This window comes from Cololabis saira, chromosome 2, assembly GCF_033807715.1.
Source record: "Cololabis saira isolate AMF1-May2022 chromosome 2, fColSai1.1, whole genome shotgun sequence".
NCBI classification, from domain to species: Eukaryota; Metazoa; Chordata; class Actinopteri; order Beloniformes; family Belonidae; genus Cololabis; species Cololabis saira.
The window spans coordinates 6,045,854-6,067,143 of record NC_084588.1 but is presented as its reverse complement, the minus strand read 5'-3'; the positions used below and the strand labels follow the sequence as shown (position 1 = coordinate 6,067,143).

The following is a 21,290-nucleotide window of genomic DNA, read 5'->3' as shown; positions in this document are numbered from 1 at the left end:
GAACAATAGAGATATCCTAGTTAGAAATAAATCCTTTTTTTTAAACCTGGTTTCAGAACCGGATCTGGCTGGTGAGTCCGCTGCTAAATGAGGAAGGAGTTGTGCTGTCTTACGGAGACTTTTCATCACGACATAGTCTTCAAATAACTCCTGAAGAATTCTCAGTTGTCGCCAATGCTATTCCATCAGGCACCTTAATGCTTTTTAAAAACAGTTGTACTTCCTCGTCTAGAAATGTGTCTGTCCCATTCTCAACTGACTCCCCAATAGGTAAAATATGTTTTTCACTGACCCAAAAGAATAATAATAAAAGGGTACGTGCCTTATTTCAAAAAGATATTGTTGCTACTCCTAATATTACTGTTTATTGGAATCGTTTCACAGATCATATTGATTGGAAAAAAACTTGGATGCTTCCTAACAAGTTTTTAATCACAAATAAGGTTAAGGAGGTCTCTTACAAAATCATACATAAATATGATCCTGCTAACCATTACATGCAGAAATTTAAAAAGGACATTAATACAAATTGTTCCTTCTGTAATTTACATCCAGAAACAGTTGTCCATTTATTTTGGCTTTGCTCTCATTCGAAAAAACTATGGGCAGATATTAGCAAATTTATTATTGACTCCTTTGGTATAGATTTTAATTTATATTGGGAAAATGTTGTTTTTGGTTTCCATTGTTTCTCTAAAAAAGAAGGAAAATGTAACTTTTTGATAAATCTGTTTTTATTTCTTGCCAAATTCCATATTCATAAGAGTAAATTTTCAAAGAAAACCCCTTGTTTTTTTGTTTTCCAGAAAGAAATGGAACTTTACTTGAAATTAATCCTAAAATCAACAAATGAAAAGGCTTTTAAAACCGTAGACTTGTGTTACGTTTAATCTTCTTGAATAACAAACATCACCCCTGGCACATGTTCTGTTTTTTATTTGTATACTGTTTTGTGATAATTCTTTTAAATAAAGTAAAAAAAAAAAAAAAAAAAAAAAAAACGATCCAAGATGGCGGCCACGCCCGATGTTCTCAGGCAGTCAATGCTGTCACTACCGTGAAAGCGCTGGACTTCGAGGCAATGGTTGGTACATTTAGGATTAACTGGATCAAGGCTTGTCTGTCTCAGCCTGACTCTCTATGGTTTCATATCCCCAGGTCCTTGTTTAGTAAAATAGGTGGATTAGAGTTTCTCCTAAAATGTGATTTTGAAGTGGGCAAGATTTCTGTTAAATTGTCAAATTTCCACAAGCAGATTCTCAATTTCTGGAAAATGCTGTTCAATCATAATTTTTCACCCCATAGATCAACTCTATGGAACAATAGAGGAATACTATCTAATAGAAGATCTTTGTTTAAACAAAGCTGGTTTGAGAAGGGGATATTTTTTGTCACTGATCTACTAGATGATATTGGGAATGTCATTGATTTTGCTTCCTTCTTGACCAAATATGGTTTAAATTGTCATGCAGAATTTATGAAGGTTTGTAAAGCCATTCCCCTGCCACTTATTCATTTGATTAAAAGTGCTCTAATGTATGGAGATATTGAGACAGCCCTTCCCGTGTTAGTTATTGAGGATTATGGGTTATTGGATAAGAAATGTAACAACAAGTTTATAAGTGCTGTATTTAAGTCGAGATCATTTAACGACTATCACAGAGGTTTATATTCTGACACTTCACAGTCTTTAAGTGTGTCTACATTAGAAAAAGCCCACTCAAACTATATTAAATGGCCCATTCCCCCCAAAGTCAAGGAAACTCATTTTAAATTGATTAACAAAATTTATCCAACCGCTGAATTTTTGAGACGTAGATTTAAATTTGAAGTTGACCCCTGTGTTTTTTGCAATGAATCGGAAGAATCACTTGATCACATGTTTTTATCGTGTCCTGTCTCAAAAAAATTTTGGCAAGAAATTAGAAATTGGCTATCTTTAAAAATGAATGACATTCCAAATTTAGAAATCGTTAACATTATTTTTTATATAGAAACTATTGACAAATCACTGTCCTTCTTAGTTAATATCATTCTTTTACTGGCTAAATACCACATACACTGTTGTAAGTGGAGAAAAATGAAGCCCTCTTTCCAATTTTTTATAAATGATTTCAAAAGTTTTTTTCTTTCTTTAAAAAATATTAAGTCGAGTAACTCTGCAAAAAAATTAGTAACCGATATATCAAAGTATCTTTTATTTTAAGTCTCTTTCCGAAATGTTGATTGCTATTTGCTTTGAAATGCCTTACTGTTCCTTTGTATTGACTTTACTTGTCTCTTATTTTTGTATATATGTCTCTTGTTCATAAGACCCCCTGGATGTTCTTTTTTCTTATATTTCCTCTACTAGTAGTTTTGTATAAAGTGTGTTTTTCTTGTTTAAAATTCTGTTCAATAAAAAAAAAAAAAAAAAAAAAAAAAAAAAAAAAAAAAAAAAAAAAAATGCTGTCACTACCTGATGTGAGTCCGCTACCCGATTTGAGTCACGCATGCGCAGTTGGGTCCAACAACAGGGAATGTTATGCTATATAAGGGTATTGATGCAAAAAATCTTTATATTATTTTTGGCAAAAAATATTTATATTATTTTTAGCAAGCATAGCTAAGCATGATAGCCAAATTACCTTTCAAGATGTAATTACTCATAGAACGAGTAATCTTCCATTTGTCAGCTTTTCCCAAACTAGGATGAAACTTCCGGATTCCATGTAGGCATGGAGATGATGGAAAACATTAAAGTCGCTCATTTTAATCAATAATCGGGTAATGACAACACTACTTCTCCACTGAAATGCACATGTTGGACGCAACTGCGCATGCGTGACTCAAATCGGGTAGCGGACTCACATCAGGTAGTGACAAATGCGGCGCCTTGACCAAGATGGCGGCCGCGCTGAACACCAGCCCCTCCCCCCGTGGGAGCTGCGCGCGCATTCCAAACTCCACCCCCCCAACCCCCTCCACCCACCCCCACCCATAGACATATATACATAGACGCCGCATTGACTGCCTGAGAACGTCGGGAGTGGCCGCCATCTTGGATCGGTGGCGCTTTGACTCCAGCGCGTTCACTTCTATTGAGGAAGGAGGTGTATGCATAAGTAAAATAACTATAACTCACTTAATTTTCAACCGATTTTCACGCAGTTTGCTTTGTTACAAACGGCAGACATGTAGCTATGATACAGGATGCTTGATGTACGTTAAGAATGCAGGCTTTCATGCTAAAATACGTTCTGCAGGTAGTCACACTACTGGTTATGCTATTCAGGTATACACATATATATATATACACATATATACACACACATATACATATATATACATATATATACATATATATATATACACATACACACACATATACATATATATATATATATATATTAAAAAAAATATATATATACACACACACACATATCTATATATATATATATATATATATATATATATATATATATATATATATATATATACACACACACAATATACACAATACAAAATACAGTATAGCATATTAATGAATGTATTAATATATTTGAATAACAGACATAACAAACTTAAAAACAAAAAACATAACGGATGACATTATACAATTGTCATAATGGAGAAGAAAAAGAAACATTTGGAAGGAGTGTGTGTGTGAGGAATTGTATATTAGTGTTATAAATGAAATTATATAATAATGCAATCGCTATGATATATAATTTTATAATATAATACATTCAAAAATATATGAAATGAAGCAACATACAATACAATAATACAATATGCTATATTACTGGGTACGCTAATATGATATAATAACAGTTATATAATATGGTATAATAGATTAATATAATATCATACATTCTGGACCATGAGATACAGCTGTACTGTATGATCGTGATCTGATTTTAACTACTATCCTTTCATCTGTACCGCCATGATTGTCTCTGTATGTGTGTGTGATGTGAACAAGTAGAGTCATGTTTTTTATGAGTTCCTCATTTAAAAAAACACTGAAAATACAGTGGCTCTGTGAGAGAAACAGACAGACAGAGAGACAAACAACTGTTGTGAAGTGTGAAGATCAGTTGGTAAAAATGTAAATAGTGTAAATGAAATAAACTCAACTCAACTCTCTTTTTATTATTATTTTTATTATTATTGTCATTATTATCATAGTGTACCTTATTTTTGTTATCCCTTATTACATGTTATAGTATAACAGAATGTATGATATTATATTAATCTATTATACCATATTATATTACATGTTATTATATCATATTAGCGTACCCAGTAATATAGCATATTGTATTATCTTATTGTATGTTGCTTCATTTCATATATTTTTGACTTTATTATATTATAAAATTATATATCATAGCGATTGCCTTATTATATAATTTTCATTTATAACACCAAATGTTCCTTTTTCTTCTCCATTATGACAGTTGTATGCTGTCATCCGTTATGTTTTTTGTTTTTAAGTTTGTCTGTTATTAAAATATATTAATACATTCATTAATATGCCATACTGTATTTTGTATATATATATATATATATATATATATATATATATATATATATATATATATATATATATATATACATGTGTGTGTGTGTATATATATATATATATATATATATATATATATATATATATATATATATATATATATACATATACACAATACAAAATATATATATATGTATACACAACACAATGTATATATATATATATGTATATATATATATATATACATATATGTGTGTGTATACCTGAATAGCATATAACCAGTAGTGTGACTACCTGCAGAACGTATTTTAGCATGAAAGCCTGCATTCTTAACGTACATCAAGCATCCTGTATCATAGCTACATGTCTGCCGTTTGTAACAAAGCAAACTGCGTGAAAATCGGTTGAAAATTAAGTGAGTTATAGTTATTTTACTTATGCATACACCTCCTTCCTCAATAGAAGTGAACGCACTGGAGTCAAAGCGCCACCGATCCAAGATGGCGGCCACTCCCGACGTCGGCCCCAATAGGAAGCGTCAGTCAATGCGGCGTCTATGTATATATGTCTATGCCCCCACCCCCCCGCCCCCGGGGGAGCTGCGCACGCATTCCAAACACCTTCGCCCGGCGGGAGCTCAGCCCCTCCCCTCTCCACTCTGCTGGAGCTGCTGGAGCTGAGAGACTGAGAGATCAACATGTCAGGCAGCCTGATCACACATAAATATTATTTAAAAATCACTCATGTATCTTTGACTTATGGAATTAACATGATATTTTTTCTCATTATAGTAAACAACATATCTATGAAGTCGGATGTCAATTTTGACATTTTGTGACAAAGACATAGCTTTTTATGTTATTAGTTCATTTTTTTAATTTTTAGAGTGACGGAGTTCTTCAAAAATAATATGTTCCAGTGTATGATTTTTTAGTCCTGTTGTAAGCTATCTGAAACTGCCATTTAATTTTCCTTACACAAAATCTCTGATTTTTAATTAATATTTTACCAGAAATACAGAGTGACATAAAAATGCCAATTCCTTTCAAATTACGACCACGATACGCGACACGGTCAACAAGGGACCTACTGACAATCATATGTGTCGATTGGATTAAGATTGGATGAACGAAACAGCCATTACAGCACATAATTTGATGAAAAATGTATACCTGACCAAAAGGTGGCGCTATGGAGTTCATCCAAGATTGTCATATCCACTTGTTCAGAATGGAAGCCTGATTACATGAATTGATTTTGGGTTAATTCTGACCAATTATGTTTAAGTTACAACAACTTTTATGTTCATGGCGAGACCCCGAAATTTGACAACCTCTGACAGCGACGCCCTTTGACACAAACTTACAGTTTTCTCTGTCACTCATCGTCAATGCCTTACCTATTATCTGACCAACTTTGAGATCAAGAAACTGATCTCGTTTGGAGCACAGATGCAAACTAGAAGACATGACAATTCCTGGTGCCAACAGGTGGCGCTACAACCGATCCTGAATATTCCACCATAGATGGGTTCAGGCTCAGCCTACAATCATGCACATACGTTTTCGACCACATCAAATCATGTATTGCTGAATTACAGCCAATTGATGTTTGATGGCGAAGCTTAAAAATGACCTCAAACTTCGCCGGATCACTACAATCACGCCCTCTGGCAGAAACTTAAAAGCTTCGCAATTTAGCGTCGGCCATGTGTCTAGATTGTACAAACCAAGTTGTGAGCCAATTCGATAAAATCTCTAGGAGGAGTTCGTTAAAGTACGAGGCCTAGAAATGATCAGAATTCATGAAAAATGACATTTTCTGTTCAAAATGCCGGACTTCCTGTGCAACTTAGACCATGGGTCCAAAAGACTTTTTTGTAGCTCTTTGTCTAATATAATACTCACATAAAGGTCCTTGCTGTAAGTCAAACCATATTGTGGGGCTCGTCAAAAAACATAAAATAGGTGGCGCTATAGAGCCCATTCTTGTGGACCCATGCCTGTCGCCCATAAAATACGTAATTTTACGCGACTCTGGAAGCGTGTGCAAAATTTGGTGAGTTTTCGAGCATTTTAAGGCCTCCAAAAAGGCAATTTATTTACGGCGAGAATAATAATAATAATAATAATAATAAACATCACAGATACAATAGGGTCCTCGCACTTTCAGTGCTCGGGCCCTAATAATAATAATAATAATAAACATCACAGATACAATAGGGTCCTCGCACTTAATAATAATAATAATAATAAACATCACAGATACAATAGGGTCCTCGCACTTTCAGTGCTCGGGCCCTAATAATGACGATGATGATAATAATAATAGTAATAATAGTAATAATAATAATAGCTTAAATAACTGTAATAATAATAATAGTAATAATAATGATAATAATAATAACGATAGCTCTGAAAACAGAAAGTGAAAAGATGCTGAGGAAACCGACAAAACCAATTTAGGATGTCATTTTATCTCATGCATGTGTGCATTCTTCTTTGTTTGCTTATTGTGTTTCTATATATGTGTCCATTACCTTTGCTTTGAATAGTATCTTGTATGCTTTTATTGAGTTTGCTAGTTTAAGGTCGTTATCTAATGAGTTCCACAGTTTTACTCCTAAAACGGATAAACATCTGCCCTTTGTATTTGTTCTTATTGCTGTTGTGTCAAACATTGCTGTTCCCCTGAGCTCATGTTTACCCTCTCTTGGCTGGAACAGTTCCTGCATCCAGCACTGAAGTAAATTGTTATAACCCTTGTATATTATTACAGTGGTGTTCAGATTAATGTCAGCATGTCATCAAGGTCTGAAGAAGTCTGTTAATGATGCAGTCGTTTCCCTCAGGGTGTGCTGGAGCAGGGAAACATCTGAAACGTGCAGGACACTGGGCTCCAGGGTCGAGGGTTGAAAACCCTGCGCTGGAGAACGAAGCTCAGTCACAGCGAGACAGAATCTGTGCGTGTAAAAGAAAAGCTACAAGGTGGAGATGAAGATGTCAGCATTTTCTGTGAAAGTGACAAGGACGGACAGAATTACGAACAAACACATTAGAGGAACAACCACGATTGGAAGTCTTGGAGGATGAAGTAAGAAAGACAGGCCTGAGTTTGCTTGGACACATAAAAAGGAGGTGGTAGGGGTAAATGGATAGAAAGATGCTGGAGATGGAGCCAACAGGCAGGAGAGAGGGGGGAGGTCAGAGATGGGATCTCTGAATTTGGTGAAAGAGGATATGCAGTTGTTTGCTGTGACAGAGGAAGATGCAGAAGACAGATGAAACCCCTGAAGTGAAAAGCCAGAACAGGACAAAAAACATATGTAAGAAAAAAAAAATTATATTCCTGCTTACAAAAGGTCTCGGGCCCTTAATATAAGGTTGGCACTGCTTACATTAATGTACAGTGGTACATTTAAAATTTCTAATAAAAAATAACATGCGCTCATCCTATACAACACTCTACACTAATAAACAGTACTAATATACTTGGGAAAGAGTTAGGCACCAAATATAATATATTTAATTTTCTCAGATGGCAAAAATAAGAACTTTATTAATCCCACATAGGAGAAATTCATGTTATATCAGCTATAGAGAACAAGGTAGTGCCGAAAAACAAAATATATTCCCCCTCACAAAAATAAGAAAAATAGAGACAAATATTTTCTCATCAACAAAACATATTTTACATAAAAATATTTAAAAAATTTCAAGTAACAAAATAACACATTTGAACCATTTTTCAGATTTTTTCAGTTACTTTATTGTCTGAAAAATGGTTCAAATGTTATTTTATTGTCTGAAAAATGCTTCAAATATGTTATTTTGTTATTTGAAAAATTTTCAATTTGTTTTGTTGATAAGAAAATATGTTTCTCTATTTTTCTTATTTTTGTGAGGGGGATATATATTGTTTTTCGGCACTACCTTGTTCTCTATAGCTGATATAACATGAATTACTCCTATGTGGGATCAATAAAGTTCTTATTTTTGTCATCTCAGAAAATTTTATATATTATATTTGGTGCCTAACTGTTTCCCAAGTATATTAGTGCGTGTGTGAATGAATAAATGAGACGAAATTTCTTTGTAGAAAGGCGTTTTATGAAAATAAGCCTATTTACTTGTATTAGTTTGCAGCGCAGTCTTGCCACATCCAATATGGCGGAGACGTTGGCGTCTCGCAGCAGCTTGATGGGGCGGATACATACATGTCTATGGGCGAGGCCCCGGTAGGAACCAATTATCCCGTTACGAGGAGCAACCCGGATAGTTGTCAGTAGCGGACCTGTCTCGGGTAAACTGGTCTGTAAACCGTTGAAAATAAAACTGTTTATTTGGCATGTCTCACGCACAGGTCTGCGGGTTCTGAGGACAAACACTTGTGCATGATATCCAGCAGTAGATGATGTCGGAGGCCGCTCTGGAGGAGGTGAGCGTGCTGTCGTCCATCTACTGCGGAGAAGGAGAGTTCCACTTCCGGCAGTCTGGTACGCTGATGACGCTTTATCATAAAGGCTGATTTATGCTTCCGCGTCACACCGACGCAGAGCGACGCGTACCCTACGCCGTCGATTTAACGCAGAACCATAAATCAGTATAACAAAACGCCACCTGCTACCTGTGTGGTTTCTCACCACATCTGATGAAGTAGTGCAGAGTTTTTCTGGTTTTTCTGCTGAAACTAACCAGCATCAGGGTCACATTTGAACTTGAAAGAAGCTCCAGATCAATGCACATCCACACAGACTCAGAAGTGGTTGGGGTGTGGAAGGAAAGGCAGGTTTATTTATATAGCACAATTCAACACAAGGTGATTCAAAGTGCTTTACATCAACATTAAAAGCAGCAAGACACAATTAAACAGTAAATAACAAATAAAATGATAAGAAAAGAGGTAAAATAATAAAGACCACAAGTTATTAGTATGAAAACAAGAGTGTTTAGTTATAATTGCTTTATATACTTTCTCGGGGTTAAATTTGCATAAAATGCTAAAAACCAAATTCTCAAAAATTAAAAACCAAAAAACACAGAAAATGGAAAAAATAGAAACGGAATGTGTTAAAAAATAAAAACGATTTCATCCGTCTCTGTTTCCTCCCTGGATCTGTTTGGTAATTCTGCCCCACGATGTTTCTGAAAGCAGTTCTATCAGCATTCTGGGAGCTGATTGGTCCTTACAGCATCATTAGCTGCAATACTTGCTGTTGAATCTCAATATAATACCAGTATTAATATGTTGCATAACTACAGTCATATAATTCATGCAACAGCTGAAAAAACATTTTTAATAACACTAACCCAAATCAATATCGAATCGAATCAAATCGATTCTGAATCTTAAGAATCAAATCAAGTCTTGACATTTGAATCACTCCCCAGCCCTGGTTAAGGAGCAGCTTTAACAGATAGTGACTGGTGTCTGGTAGCCCAGGACTGTGAGTGACTGGTGTTCCCGTCTGTTTCCAGATCAGGATGGGCTGGTGGTCCAGATCAACTGCTCTGCTGGAGCGGGCCGGGGGCTGGTGCTGAGTGTGGTGTTCCGTCTGCAGCCCGACTACCCCGCTCACCCTCCACACATCTCCGTCTCCTCCACCGACCTGTCCCGGGCTCAGTGTGACGGCGTCAGACAGAAGCTGCAGGCTCGAGCTGCAGCCCTGCCCCCAGAACCCATGGTCCACCAGCTGGTCCAGTACCTGCAGGTGAGGGGCCCCCACAGCTGGGGGCATTCACATGTCAAGAATAGATTCTTAATATTCAGCATCGATTATCAGGATTTGATTCGATTCGATATTGATTTGGGTTAGTGTTATTAAAACTTTTTTTTGAGCTGTTGCATGAATTATATGACTGTAGTTCTGCAACATATTAATACTAGTATTATATTGATATTCAACAGCAAGTATTGCAGCTAATGATGCTGTAAGGACCAATCAGCTCCCAGAATGATGATATAACTGCTTTCAGAAACATTGTGGGTCAGAATTACCAAACAGATCCAGGGCAGCAAACAGAGGACGAATTACATCGTTTTTATTTTTGAACACATTCCGTTTCTATTTTTTCCATTTTCTGTGTTTTTTGGTTTTTAGTTTTTGAGAATTTGGTTTTTAGCATTTTATGCAAATGTAACCCCATGACAGTATATAAAGTAATGAAATATAGACACAATTTATGCAATTATAACTGAAAACTTTGATGTTTTCATACCTTTAAACATATTAAAAGGCAAAAACATGGCACCAGTTATTTATGTGTCCAACAAAACATTTTTTTCAACAAAGGCCTATTCAGAAGTAGGTCTGAGGTTTGTTGGTTCCAGTGAAGTGTCCAAACACACCAAACGCAGTAGAGCTTTAATTAAAACCAACACGTGCACACACGCTAAGAGCCACGGCGACACTGAATCCTGCTGAGTTTATCTCCTCTGTTCCCAGGAGGAATGTGTGCAGCTGAGCCAGGACCCCGGAGCAGACACCAGGGGGACACAGGAGAGGGAACCGGAGGAGGAATGGACTGCAGTGCTGCTGCTGGACCACATCCGCTCTCAGAACCGATACGTTGCTCTGCTGGAGCGCTGGAGTGTTCAGCTGCAGCTGGCTGGAAGGTTGTTGCTGGGGCCGAAGATCCTGCTGCTGCTGCAGGGCTGCAGGCGGGACGTCAAGGTACTTCCTGCTCTCACGGAGGATTAGTTCTCTTCATCCACACTTATTGACGACGATTACATGCAGTCAAAATTCGGGTTAAGGTCAATATTCCGGTTACTGAAACATTGGGAATACCATATTTTCCGCACTATAAGGCGCACCTTCAATGAATGATGTATTTTAAAACATTTTCCATATATAAGGCGCACCGCATTATAAGGGGCTACAGTAGAGGCTGGGGTTACGTTATGCATCCATTAGACCAGGGGTCGGCAACCCGCGGCTCCAGAGCCGCATGCGGCTCTTTAGCGCCGCCCTAGTGGCTCCTGGAGCTTTTTAAAAAATGTTTGACCTTTTTTTTTCCTTTTTTTCTTCTTTTTTTTCTCTTTATTTTCTCTATTTTTCTTCTTTTTTGCTTTCTTTTTTTTTCTTCCTTTTTCCTTATTTGATCTCGACATTTGGACTTTTTTCTCAACATTTGGACTTTTTTCTCGACATTTCAACTTTTTTCTCGAAATTTTGACTTTTTTCTCAACATTTCCACTTTTTTCTCAACATTTCCACTTTTTTCTCAACATTTCGCCTTTCGCCATTTGCCTTCATTCTAAGGCTTATACAAGACTTTTCATTTTTTGCGGCTCCAGACATATTTGATTTTTGTGTTTTTGGTCCAATATGGCTCTTTCAACATTTTGTGTTGCCGACCCCTGCATTAGACGGTGCTGCGCTAAAGGGAATGTCAACAAAACAGTCAGATAGGTCAGTCAAACTTTATTAATAGATTACAAATCAGCTTTCTGACAACTCCATTCACTCCCAAAATGAATAAACAACTGTTTTATTATTTTCGAGTTGCGAGACCTGTTGCGGCTCAATATTGGTCCATATATAAGGCGCATGGTCAGCTTTTGAAAAAATTGAAGGCTTTTAGGTGCGCCTTATAGTGCGGAAAATACGGTAATCTGTTTCCATGCGTGAGCAAACAGGGTTATCCCTGTATACATGGTAATTAATCATTTGGGATATCTGGATCAAACCAGCGACGCACGGAGAACGTGATGGCGTAATTCCTGTCATTTCTGCTTTTTCTTCCTGTATCCAAATCCAAAACAACAACAATAACAGCAGGACGGTGGATAATGAACAGGCGCCTCATTTATAAAAGAGTGTTTAGGATTCATACTAAAAGTGCACGTGCGCCCAAAAGCCGAAAATGGCGGGCGCAAAAGAAAATCCTGATTTATAAACCGTGTGCACGCACATCTGCATGCAATGTTCTCTTTATAAATCACAGTCCAGCTGGAAGGTTGCGCACGTGAATTCGCCTCATATAAATGCACACATTTTTCGGTTAGTTTTTTCTTTATAAATCCCAACCTTTGCGTAGAAGGTGGCTTGCGCATCTTTCAAGCCCTGTTTTGTGCGCAAGCAAGCTTTATAAATGAGGCCCCTGCCCAGTAGAAGTGGTTTTGTTTCTTGTCCCTGTAGTTCTCCTTTTCCAGCGTCTTCCAGCGGAGCTTGATCTGGTCTGGCATTCGTACAAATGCTGCTTCACGCAACTTTTCACTCACCTTCTTGTAAATCTTCTATCCCGGTACTTTCTACCGTCTACAAATGCAGAAATGTTCATATCCTTCATTACATTTATGAAGTGATTAGTCTCCTCCTGGTCTTGGTTTCTCTGTGTTTATAAGAACTTCCTGGACTCAAAAGACCAGGATTCCTTGAGAACAGAACATGTGCAGAAAACAAATTCCTGTTCCGTTTGATGGGGAAATCCCGTTTGGCGTTTACATGACCCAATATTCAGGTTATAAAAAAAGTAACCCAGGGGTCATATTCCAGTTTTTAAAAACCGGAATATGAGCAAATTCCGGTTATTCAAAGGGGTTATTGGTGTTTACAATCAAACAAGGGAACAAACATAAAACATACATTGTAGGAAAAATAGATTTAGCTGCATTTAAAAGCAGTATGGATTGTATTTAAAGTGACTTGAGTTTAAAGCGACTTGAGTTAAAAATGAATATTACAATAATGAAATACCAGCGATGGTAATATTATGGTACTGAGAGTATCCAAGTTGTGTGGTACGTACAAATTAAACCAGATAATTAACATTAAGACAAACTACACCAGTTTAAGCTGGTTGTGATAACAGTGTTGTTCCTCCAATAGCCAGGATTTAAAATGTCACGTATCGTGCTTGGTGTTGCATTCCAGGTGTGAGAGGCACAAACTGAAAAAGTGGCTGGACTAAAAGCACTTTTTCTTAACACCAGCTCTGGTTAATCTGTTTGAATTAGTTTTCACAGATTCTTGTAGTGGGGGGGTGCCTGGCCATGAAAGGTTTTGGGCCTCATGTAAAGACACAGGCATATTTAGCTTTGCTGCCTTTGGTCCGCTGAATAATAAATACTGGTAGTAACGGCCTCCTGGTTGGCTGGTGAGTGGATGTTTACATGGCTTACATGGTATAGTCTTGAATGACTGCGTCCTCCCTCCGCTCATCTCTCTTCAGGAGTTTTGTCGCCGGTTGAAGACGGTTAAAGTGGATGTGGACTCGACGGGCAAGAAATGCAAGGAGAGGATGATGACGGTTCTCCTGGAAGCCCCCTCTTCCTCCGGCCGTCAGGGGTAAGGGTCACGGCAACGTCCAGAGAGGTGAAGGGAAGAGTACTAGGGCTGGGGATCGATTCCGATTCTTAAGATTCAGAATCGATTATCACCATTTGATTCAATCTGATTCGATCTGATCCGATATTGATTTGGGTTAGTGTTATTAAAACTGTTTTTTCAGCTGTTGCATGAATTATATGACTGTAGTTCTGCAACATATTAATATTATCATGTATATTGAGATTCAACCTCAAGTATTGACAGCTAATGATGCTGTAAGGACCAATCAGCTCCCAGAATGCTGATAGAACTGCTTTCAGAAACATTGTGGGTCAGAATTACCAAACAGATCCAGGGAGGAAACAGAGGACGTATTTTTTCCCACATTCCGTTTAAATTTTTTCCATTTTTGGTCTATTTTCGGTTTTTAATTTTTGAGAATTTGGTTTTTAGCATTTTATTTCACTTCAATTCAATTTTATTTGTATAGCGTCTAATACAACAGATGTTGTCTCTAGACGCAAGATAGATTTTATGCAAATGTAACCCCAAGACGGTATATAAAGTAATGAAATATAGACAATTTACGCAATTATAACTGAAAACCTGGATGTTTTCATACCTTTAAACATATTTAAAGGCAAAAACATGACACCAGTTATTTTCCTGTCCAACAAAACATTCCTTTTTTGAGCATAAACAAAAAAATACCAAAAGTCAGAAAATCTATTTTTTTCCAACACAGGCCTACAGAGTCCATAACCCGGCTGCCTCTCTCTCTCTCTCTCTCTCTCTCTCTCTCTCTCTCTCTCTCAGCTCCCAGCAGGGTTTCTCAGTGCAGTCCTACCAGTCTCCAGCAGAGCTGGCCGGGAGCTTCCAGGAGCTGAGCGTGTCTGAGTTGTACCAGCAGATCCTGCCCACGTTAAGGGCCTGACGGAGGAGGAGCTGCTGCTGCTGCTGCCGCGCCCAAACCATGTGAGGCTCCGACCTCCTCCCGAGACCCAACCGGGCCGGGATTCCTCCCACAGCAGCTGCCAACACATAACACATGCTGGGCAGATGCTGCAGATGCTGCTGCTGGAAGCAGCTCCGTGTTTACTGCTCACGTCTCAGTAACTTTGGTTTTACTACTTTGTTTTTTAGTTTAGTTTACTTTATTGGTCCTTTCAATTTCCACAACACAAATAACCCAAAGTACAGGTGTAAATCATCAGTGTACAATTTTAACTAAAAACCAAGGACCAAAAGGTGTAGACTGAAGCCTAAGCTTATGACGCCTAACCTTTTCACAAAAAAATGTTAGCTTTTATAAACTAGTGCATTTAGGATTTAAAGAATGAAACAAAATACATAAATAAATCCATATGAGAAGTTGCCTGAGTATAAAAAAATAACTGTACACAAACATACAGCATATTCCAAATGTCATTACTAAATATCATTCCATACAGTGTGTGTGTGTGTGTGTGTGTATATATGTGTGTGTATGTATATACAGGCGCGTCATCTCCGCCGGGGACAGTGGGGACGCGTCCCCACCACTTTGTCTGAGGAGCAGATTTGTCCCCACCAATGAGAGGGCCCCGTTTTGTGTGATACGTTCATATATAATCGTAAAATTTGTAGGTTATAATAAGGATAAAATGTGCATTGTGCGGCCAGTGTAGGTTAATTCTTACTTTACAACTGTCCTGAACGCATCAGGGCTGTGAGCCAACCTGATTGGCTGGAACTTAACTTGTTTCGTTTTTTTACATTTGAACTAACTCGTCTTGTTGTAGGCTATGTGCGACTGCGGCATTTTGGAGGGAACTTTGAAAGAGGAAAAATAAAAAAATAAAAAGCACCAGTCTGGATCGTTAAAAAGAAAGGTAAAAGAGAGAAAGGAGAGGCTAGTTGCTTCCTGTCCGCCGCTCACCTCATATTTTGCAACGGTGCCGGTGGCTGATGAGGAGGCTAGTGTTAGCTGTAGTGCAGAAAGAAGTTTCAGCCGCCTAAAGCTCATAAAAACCTGTTTACGTTCGTGCATGGATGAGGCCAGGCTGTAGAACCTCACTTTGCTGAGTGTTGAGCGGGACATTAACATCGATAAGGAGAAAGTGGTTGGCAAGTTCGCCGCCATGAAGGAGAGGAGGGTAAAACTTTAAGAAGACCACACAGCATGTACATAGTTCTGAACCGTTACATTGTTTTCAACGTTACTTGGAATATATTGTTGGAGCCGAGGATGATGTCCTGGAGTTCGGAGTCTGAATTGGTGCCGCGGCAACAAGCGCAGAGACAGCAATCGGTGAGCACATAAATAATGATCAGAATGTTGTTATTGCCTTGACCACCTTAATGTACCTTGTGTTGTTGTCAACTGTAATAGACCGCCCAGTCTATTTTCTATTTGAATGCATATTGTGTGCAGTTGATACATTTTTAATAGGCTATGCGTTTTGTTGTGTTTAGACCGCCGTGTCTATTTTCTATTTATAGATATCATTAATGGCTTATAGACAATTGTGTCTATATTCTATCTGAATAGATTGTGTAATTGTAGTTTACATTTTAAGTTATATTAAATGGTTTGGCTCAGACTCTGTGAGTCACACCAGCACCAAGGACAGCGATGCTCTCAGATGTGAGAGCATCGCAGATGCGGTGTGTGTGTGTGTGTGTGTGTGTGTGTGTGTGTGTGTGTGTGTGTGTGTGTGTGTGTGTGTGTGTGTGTGTGTGTGTGTGTGTGTGTGTGTGTGTGTGTGTGTGTGTGTGTGTGTGTGTGTGTGTGTGTGTGTGTGTGTGTAAACTGGTTTGTGGCTTTCTGAGGCACCTAGGCTTGCTTGGCTCAGTAAACGTGAGCATTTGGGTTGTTTGCTGGGTATGATGAGGTGTCCGTTATCTTTAAGTTGTTGAATAGTAAAATAATTATCATAAGGGCCCATTGAGAATGCTCCGCCCCCTCTGTGCTGAAACCCACGCTCCGCCACTGAAGACCGTGCAGATGGCTTTTAATATGGGGACAATATCGCGTCAATACGCATCATCTAATGCAGGGGTTCTTAACCTTTCTGACCTTGGGGCCCAATTTTTTCAGTACAGAGTGGCCCGGGGCCCATTAAATATAAACACTGTATAGCAGGGGTATTCAACTAAAACTTTAAGAGGTCCATTTGGAGAAAATGTACTCAAGCGAAGGTCCAGAACATCATAAAATATATATATATATATATATATATATATATATATATATATATATATATATATACATATGTGTGTGTGTGTGTGTATATTCAAGTAGCCTCATAGTTGTATCAACATCTGCATCTGACTGTTATATTTAAAAAAAGTACATATTTGCCAATTAACATGTTTAACTTGAATTAAACATATTTTTTTCTCTTAAAAATAAAGTAGATTTTATTTTATTTTTCAAATGCTATCTTATTTTATTTCTCTACCAGCAGTTTGAATTTCCCCTTTTCTTTGTTAATTGTCTCAACACATTTTTATACTAAATTAATATAAACACATCTTAACAATTTAACAGTTTTGCAGTTTTTCTTTCTTCCCCTCTTATAATCTTATGCCCCCACTTTCTGTTGTTCAGTGAGAGAACTGAGCTCTAATTTCTCCTGTCAGGACTTTAAATCTGGGCTGGATGGTGTCAGGTTCTCATATGCATGTGGAGGTGCTCATTGATGAGCCTGAAACGATATTTAGTTTTAATTATGTTCATTGTGGAGAAAGCTGCTTCACAGCTGTATCTGGACCCAAACATGGGCAGGATGTTTTAAGATGGTCAGTTTATTTTTCTGTGACTTCAGTTCAGACTTGAGTGGATATGTTTGATGAAAAACTTTGTGTTTTGTTTCAGTGGCATTTCACTTTCGCACTTTGAACGCCACAGTCTCTGAACGTATGAGACACTGGTTTTGTCCCAGTGGGAAGACTGAACAGGATGAATCTGTCCATTCCGGGTTGCATATTTAAAAATACAGCGAGGACAAAACTTAGTTTGATTTTACTTTAAGTTATTTACATTAATAAGTTGTCAGGATTCAGTGTGTCGGGTTCATCCGAGCCTGATCAGCTGCGACGGGCACAGCCCGCACCGCAGCTCTCTGGTCGCGCTGCAGCAGTTACTTTCCGATGCTTTTTCGAAAGCCCAAACAGTCCAGTCCAGCAGACACGACAGCCCACGCATCTACATCTACCATCCTTCAGCAGTAACGACGGAGCCCACCGCCCGAGCGGCAGCCTCAGCCGACCTCCCCGGCCGCGGGGACGCGCCGGGATAAATGAGCACGCCGCGCTCGCTTGCTCTGGGCGCAGACCCAATTAATCGATCCCTAATCCTGGCGGATCTAAACCTACTCTGTGCAAAATGAAGGGTTTACTCTGTAAATACACACCATTTCTCTTACTATTACACGTACAGCTAGCTGAGTGTCTTCTCCTCATTTGGTTGGGAGTTGCTATGCAGTCCCGCGGCCCCCGCGGCCCACACGTACAAAACTGAATTTTTTTTGGCGGCCCAAGTGTGGGCCGCGGCCCTATGGTTAAGAATCACTGATCTAATGCAATGCCTATTATTTATCATGAAACCTCAATTCGGAAGTAATCGGCCTAGCTCGTACCCAGCACTTTTCAAACCTTACTCAGGTTTATGGTAAATGCCCCCAGCACTTCTGAAATCAAACTGACGCCCATGTGTGTGTGTGTGTGTGTGTGTGTATATATATATATATATATATATATATATATATATATATATATATATATATATATATACATACACATACAGGAGCGGTTTTCATTTATCGTTGTTAATATTACTACTGTATTTTCCGCACTATAAGGCGCACCTAAAAGCCTTTAATTTTCTCATAAACCGGCAGTGCGCCTTATATAGGATCATTACGGTAATTTCTGTTACTGTAGTCAGGAGTGTCGCTGAAGTAACGGCGCTAAAAACGTCAGGAATCGTCACAGATGTTCAAGACAACAGCAGCGACGCTGACTCGCATAATGGCGACTGTGACAGACGGAGCAAAGCTGGTTTTTATTTTGTTAATAAAGTTTGACATACTTTTCTTCTTGTTTTTTTTTTTTGCATTTGCTGTAGGATTTTGTAGCATTTCCTGTAGCGCAGCTCCATCAGGTAGATACGTAACTCAACCCCAGCCACTATAGTCGGTATTTTACCATAGATTTAGTGCGCCTTATAGTGCGGTGCACCTTATATATGGAAAAAGTTTTAAAATACGTCATTCATTGAAGCTGCGTCTTATAATGCGGTGCGCCTTATAGTGCGGAAAATACAGTATTTAAATGCTTTGTTCTTAGTGTTTTTTGAGGCCCTGATGATTAAAGATGGTAAAGCATTTTCACTGACAGCCTTCTCGTCTCTCTGCTTCCCATCTGACAGACACAAACGTCCAGCCGAGCTGAAGGCTGAAGGGTGTGTGTTCCTCCCAGGACGGAGCGGATCAGTGGAAAATATTTGAAAAGAAAAACGGAGCCTGAAAAGGCTCGTCCTGAGTGTTCCTGCTGGACTTTAGCTGTTTTCAGAGAAAGCAGTTTCCACGGCAGGACGTGGCGGTCGGTGCAGCTCAGACCCAGACCACGCAGATCTGAACCCGTTACAAACGTTATGCTGTTACGGAATAACTTTAATCCTATACGTCCCAAATATTGTAACAAATGCAAGGTTTCTTATGGGTCTTACTTCCACTTTATTCGGCAGGCTATGGAAACGCCTGTGGTCATCACATGACATCAAAGTCGACACAAAAATCTCTGTATATAAAGCTGTTGTGTTGTCAGCCCTTCTCTATGGTGCCGAAACGTGGACACTATACCGTCGCCACATCACACGTCTCCGCTGCCTCCAACAACGCCATCTACGGGCAATCCTTCGCATCTCATACCATCAAAGAGTGACAAACGATGAAGTTCTGACTCGAGCCAATATGATGGATATGGAGATCATCCTCTCCAAGATACAACTAAGGTGGGCAGGGCACATCGCTCGTATGCCTGAAAACCGACTCCCGAAACAAGTACTTTTTGGAGAGCTTGCTAAAGGAAAAAGATCTGTCGGTCGCCCACTCCTACGATGGAAAGATACACTAAAGAGCACTTTTAAGCAATGTGACATCTCACCAGACACATGGCAACTCGAGGCTTTGGAGCGTTCCAGATGGAACAACACCACAAATGCTGGCCTTAAAAAGTTGGACGATCTGAGGCAGCAAAACAACGCACTTAAACGTGCACGTCGTCATGCGCAAAGGGAGGCCACTGCTGACGGGAGCCTAGGAGCATTCAAGTGTCGTCACTGTGACCGAAGATGTACAAGCCGCATTGGCATGCTAAGTCATGAGCGTGCCTGCAAGAAATAAAAGAAAGAGTAGTGAAAACATTGGAACATGGACGTTTCGCAGGCAGCCATCGTCGACTCGACGGGCAGCTTTGTGTTGTGTGTGTGTTACTTCCACTTTATACGTTTCTGGGGAAAGGTTTGTAATGAAATTTCTGTAATATTTGGTAAAAATCTAGGTCTTAAACCCCTTTCTTGTATTCTTGGATTACATTCTTCATTGAATCTTAAACCCCACACGGTAAAACTGCTTGACGTTCTTTTGTCTGGTGCCAGAAGGTGCATCTTACGTCAGTGGATTTCTGACAAACCTCCTACGCTTTCACAACGAAGTATAATAATAAAACTCATCCTTCTGGAAGCCACGACCGACTGGCTTAAGGACAAACCCTCAATGTTTTATAAAGTTTGGGAGCCATTCTTAGACTACATTGGAACAGAGAGTGCACAGACTTTGCAGAGAGGCCTCTATGGACTTATCTGGAAATATATATATATATATTCCTATAGAAGCCTATACTTGAGTTTGAACCAAGCGGAATATTGTAACACCTCACTGTCTGGATATCTGGTCATGCACCCATTCAACTGTTAAGTCTTCTTTCCCCTCCATCCCTTTTTTTTCTTCCTTTATTTACTCATTTTGCTTCATCATCGTGTGTGAATTCCTGCTCAGTGTGTTCTGTGTAGAATATGGTGTTCTTATATTTTACTTTAAAACCAAAATCAATAAAAAATATCTATTAAAAAAACGTTACGCTGTGTGGTCACGTTGGCTCTTTTAGTTTTGGCAGCTTTTTAAAGTGTTGACTTTGGCCCCATCTGCTTGTGGTAACAGCACACTGACACTTGTAGAGTCGCGTGGAAAAGAAGAGATGTCACTTCTCAAAAATCAAGTCATGAAGTCTAAAAACACACATCACATTTAAAGGATGTCTTGTTCTTCCTGATCAAGGATTATATTGATGATATTCTCTGTTTTTTAACCTATAATTTTGTTAGATGTGCCTTTTATTTTCCATGTGATTCCCAGTAAATGCTTTTTTAAATTTTATTTAAAGGTTTAATTATCAGGGACCATGCACATTAATAATACATTTAAACACATGTAAAATATGCCAGAATTAGCCAAAAAGGCTATT

The 21,290-nt window shown here is 38.6% G+C and overlaps 1 protein-coding gene across 1 annotated transcript; it reads left to right on the top strand.

Moving 5' to 3' along the window:
- Window positions 1–8,774: 8,774 nt before the first annotated feature.
- On the top strand, window positions 8,775–20,874 carry rwdd3 (RWD domain containing 3). The gene is made up of 6 exons (XM_061736890.1): window positions 8,775–9,002; window positions 9,985–10,217; window positions 10,953–11,180; window positions 13,684–13,799; window positions 14,598–14,756; window positions 19,195–20,874. Exons 1-5 carry the CDS (start codon window positions 8,918–8,920, stop codon window positions 14,713–14,715), a joined length of 780 nt encoding a protein of 259 aa, XP_061592874.1. The 5' UTR covers window positions 8,775–8,917; the 3' UTR covers window positions 14,716–14,756; window positions 19,195–20,874.
- Window positions 20,875–21,290: the final 416 nt, after the last annotated feature.

Bases quoted from the DNA above. Each gene is read 5' to 3' on its own strand.
- rwdd3 (XM_061736890.1), top strand. From the start codon at position 8,918: ATGATGTCGGAGGCCGCTCTGGAGGAGGTGAGCGTGCTGTCGTCCATC. The intron at 9,003-9,984 runs GTACGCTGATGA...GTCTGTTTCCAG, and splicing joins GTTCCACTTCCGGCAGTCTG to ATCAGGATGGGCTGGTGGTC. The intron at 13,800-14,597 runs GTAAGGGTCACG...TCTCTCTCTCAG, and splicing joins TCTTCCTCCGGCCGTCAGGG to CTCCCAGCAGGGTTTCTCAG.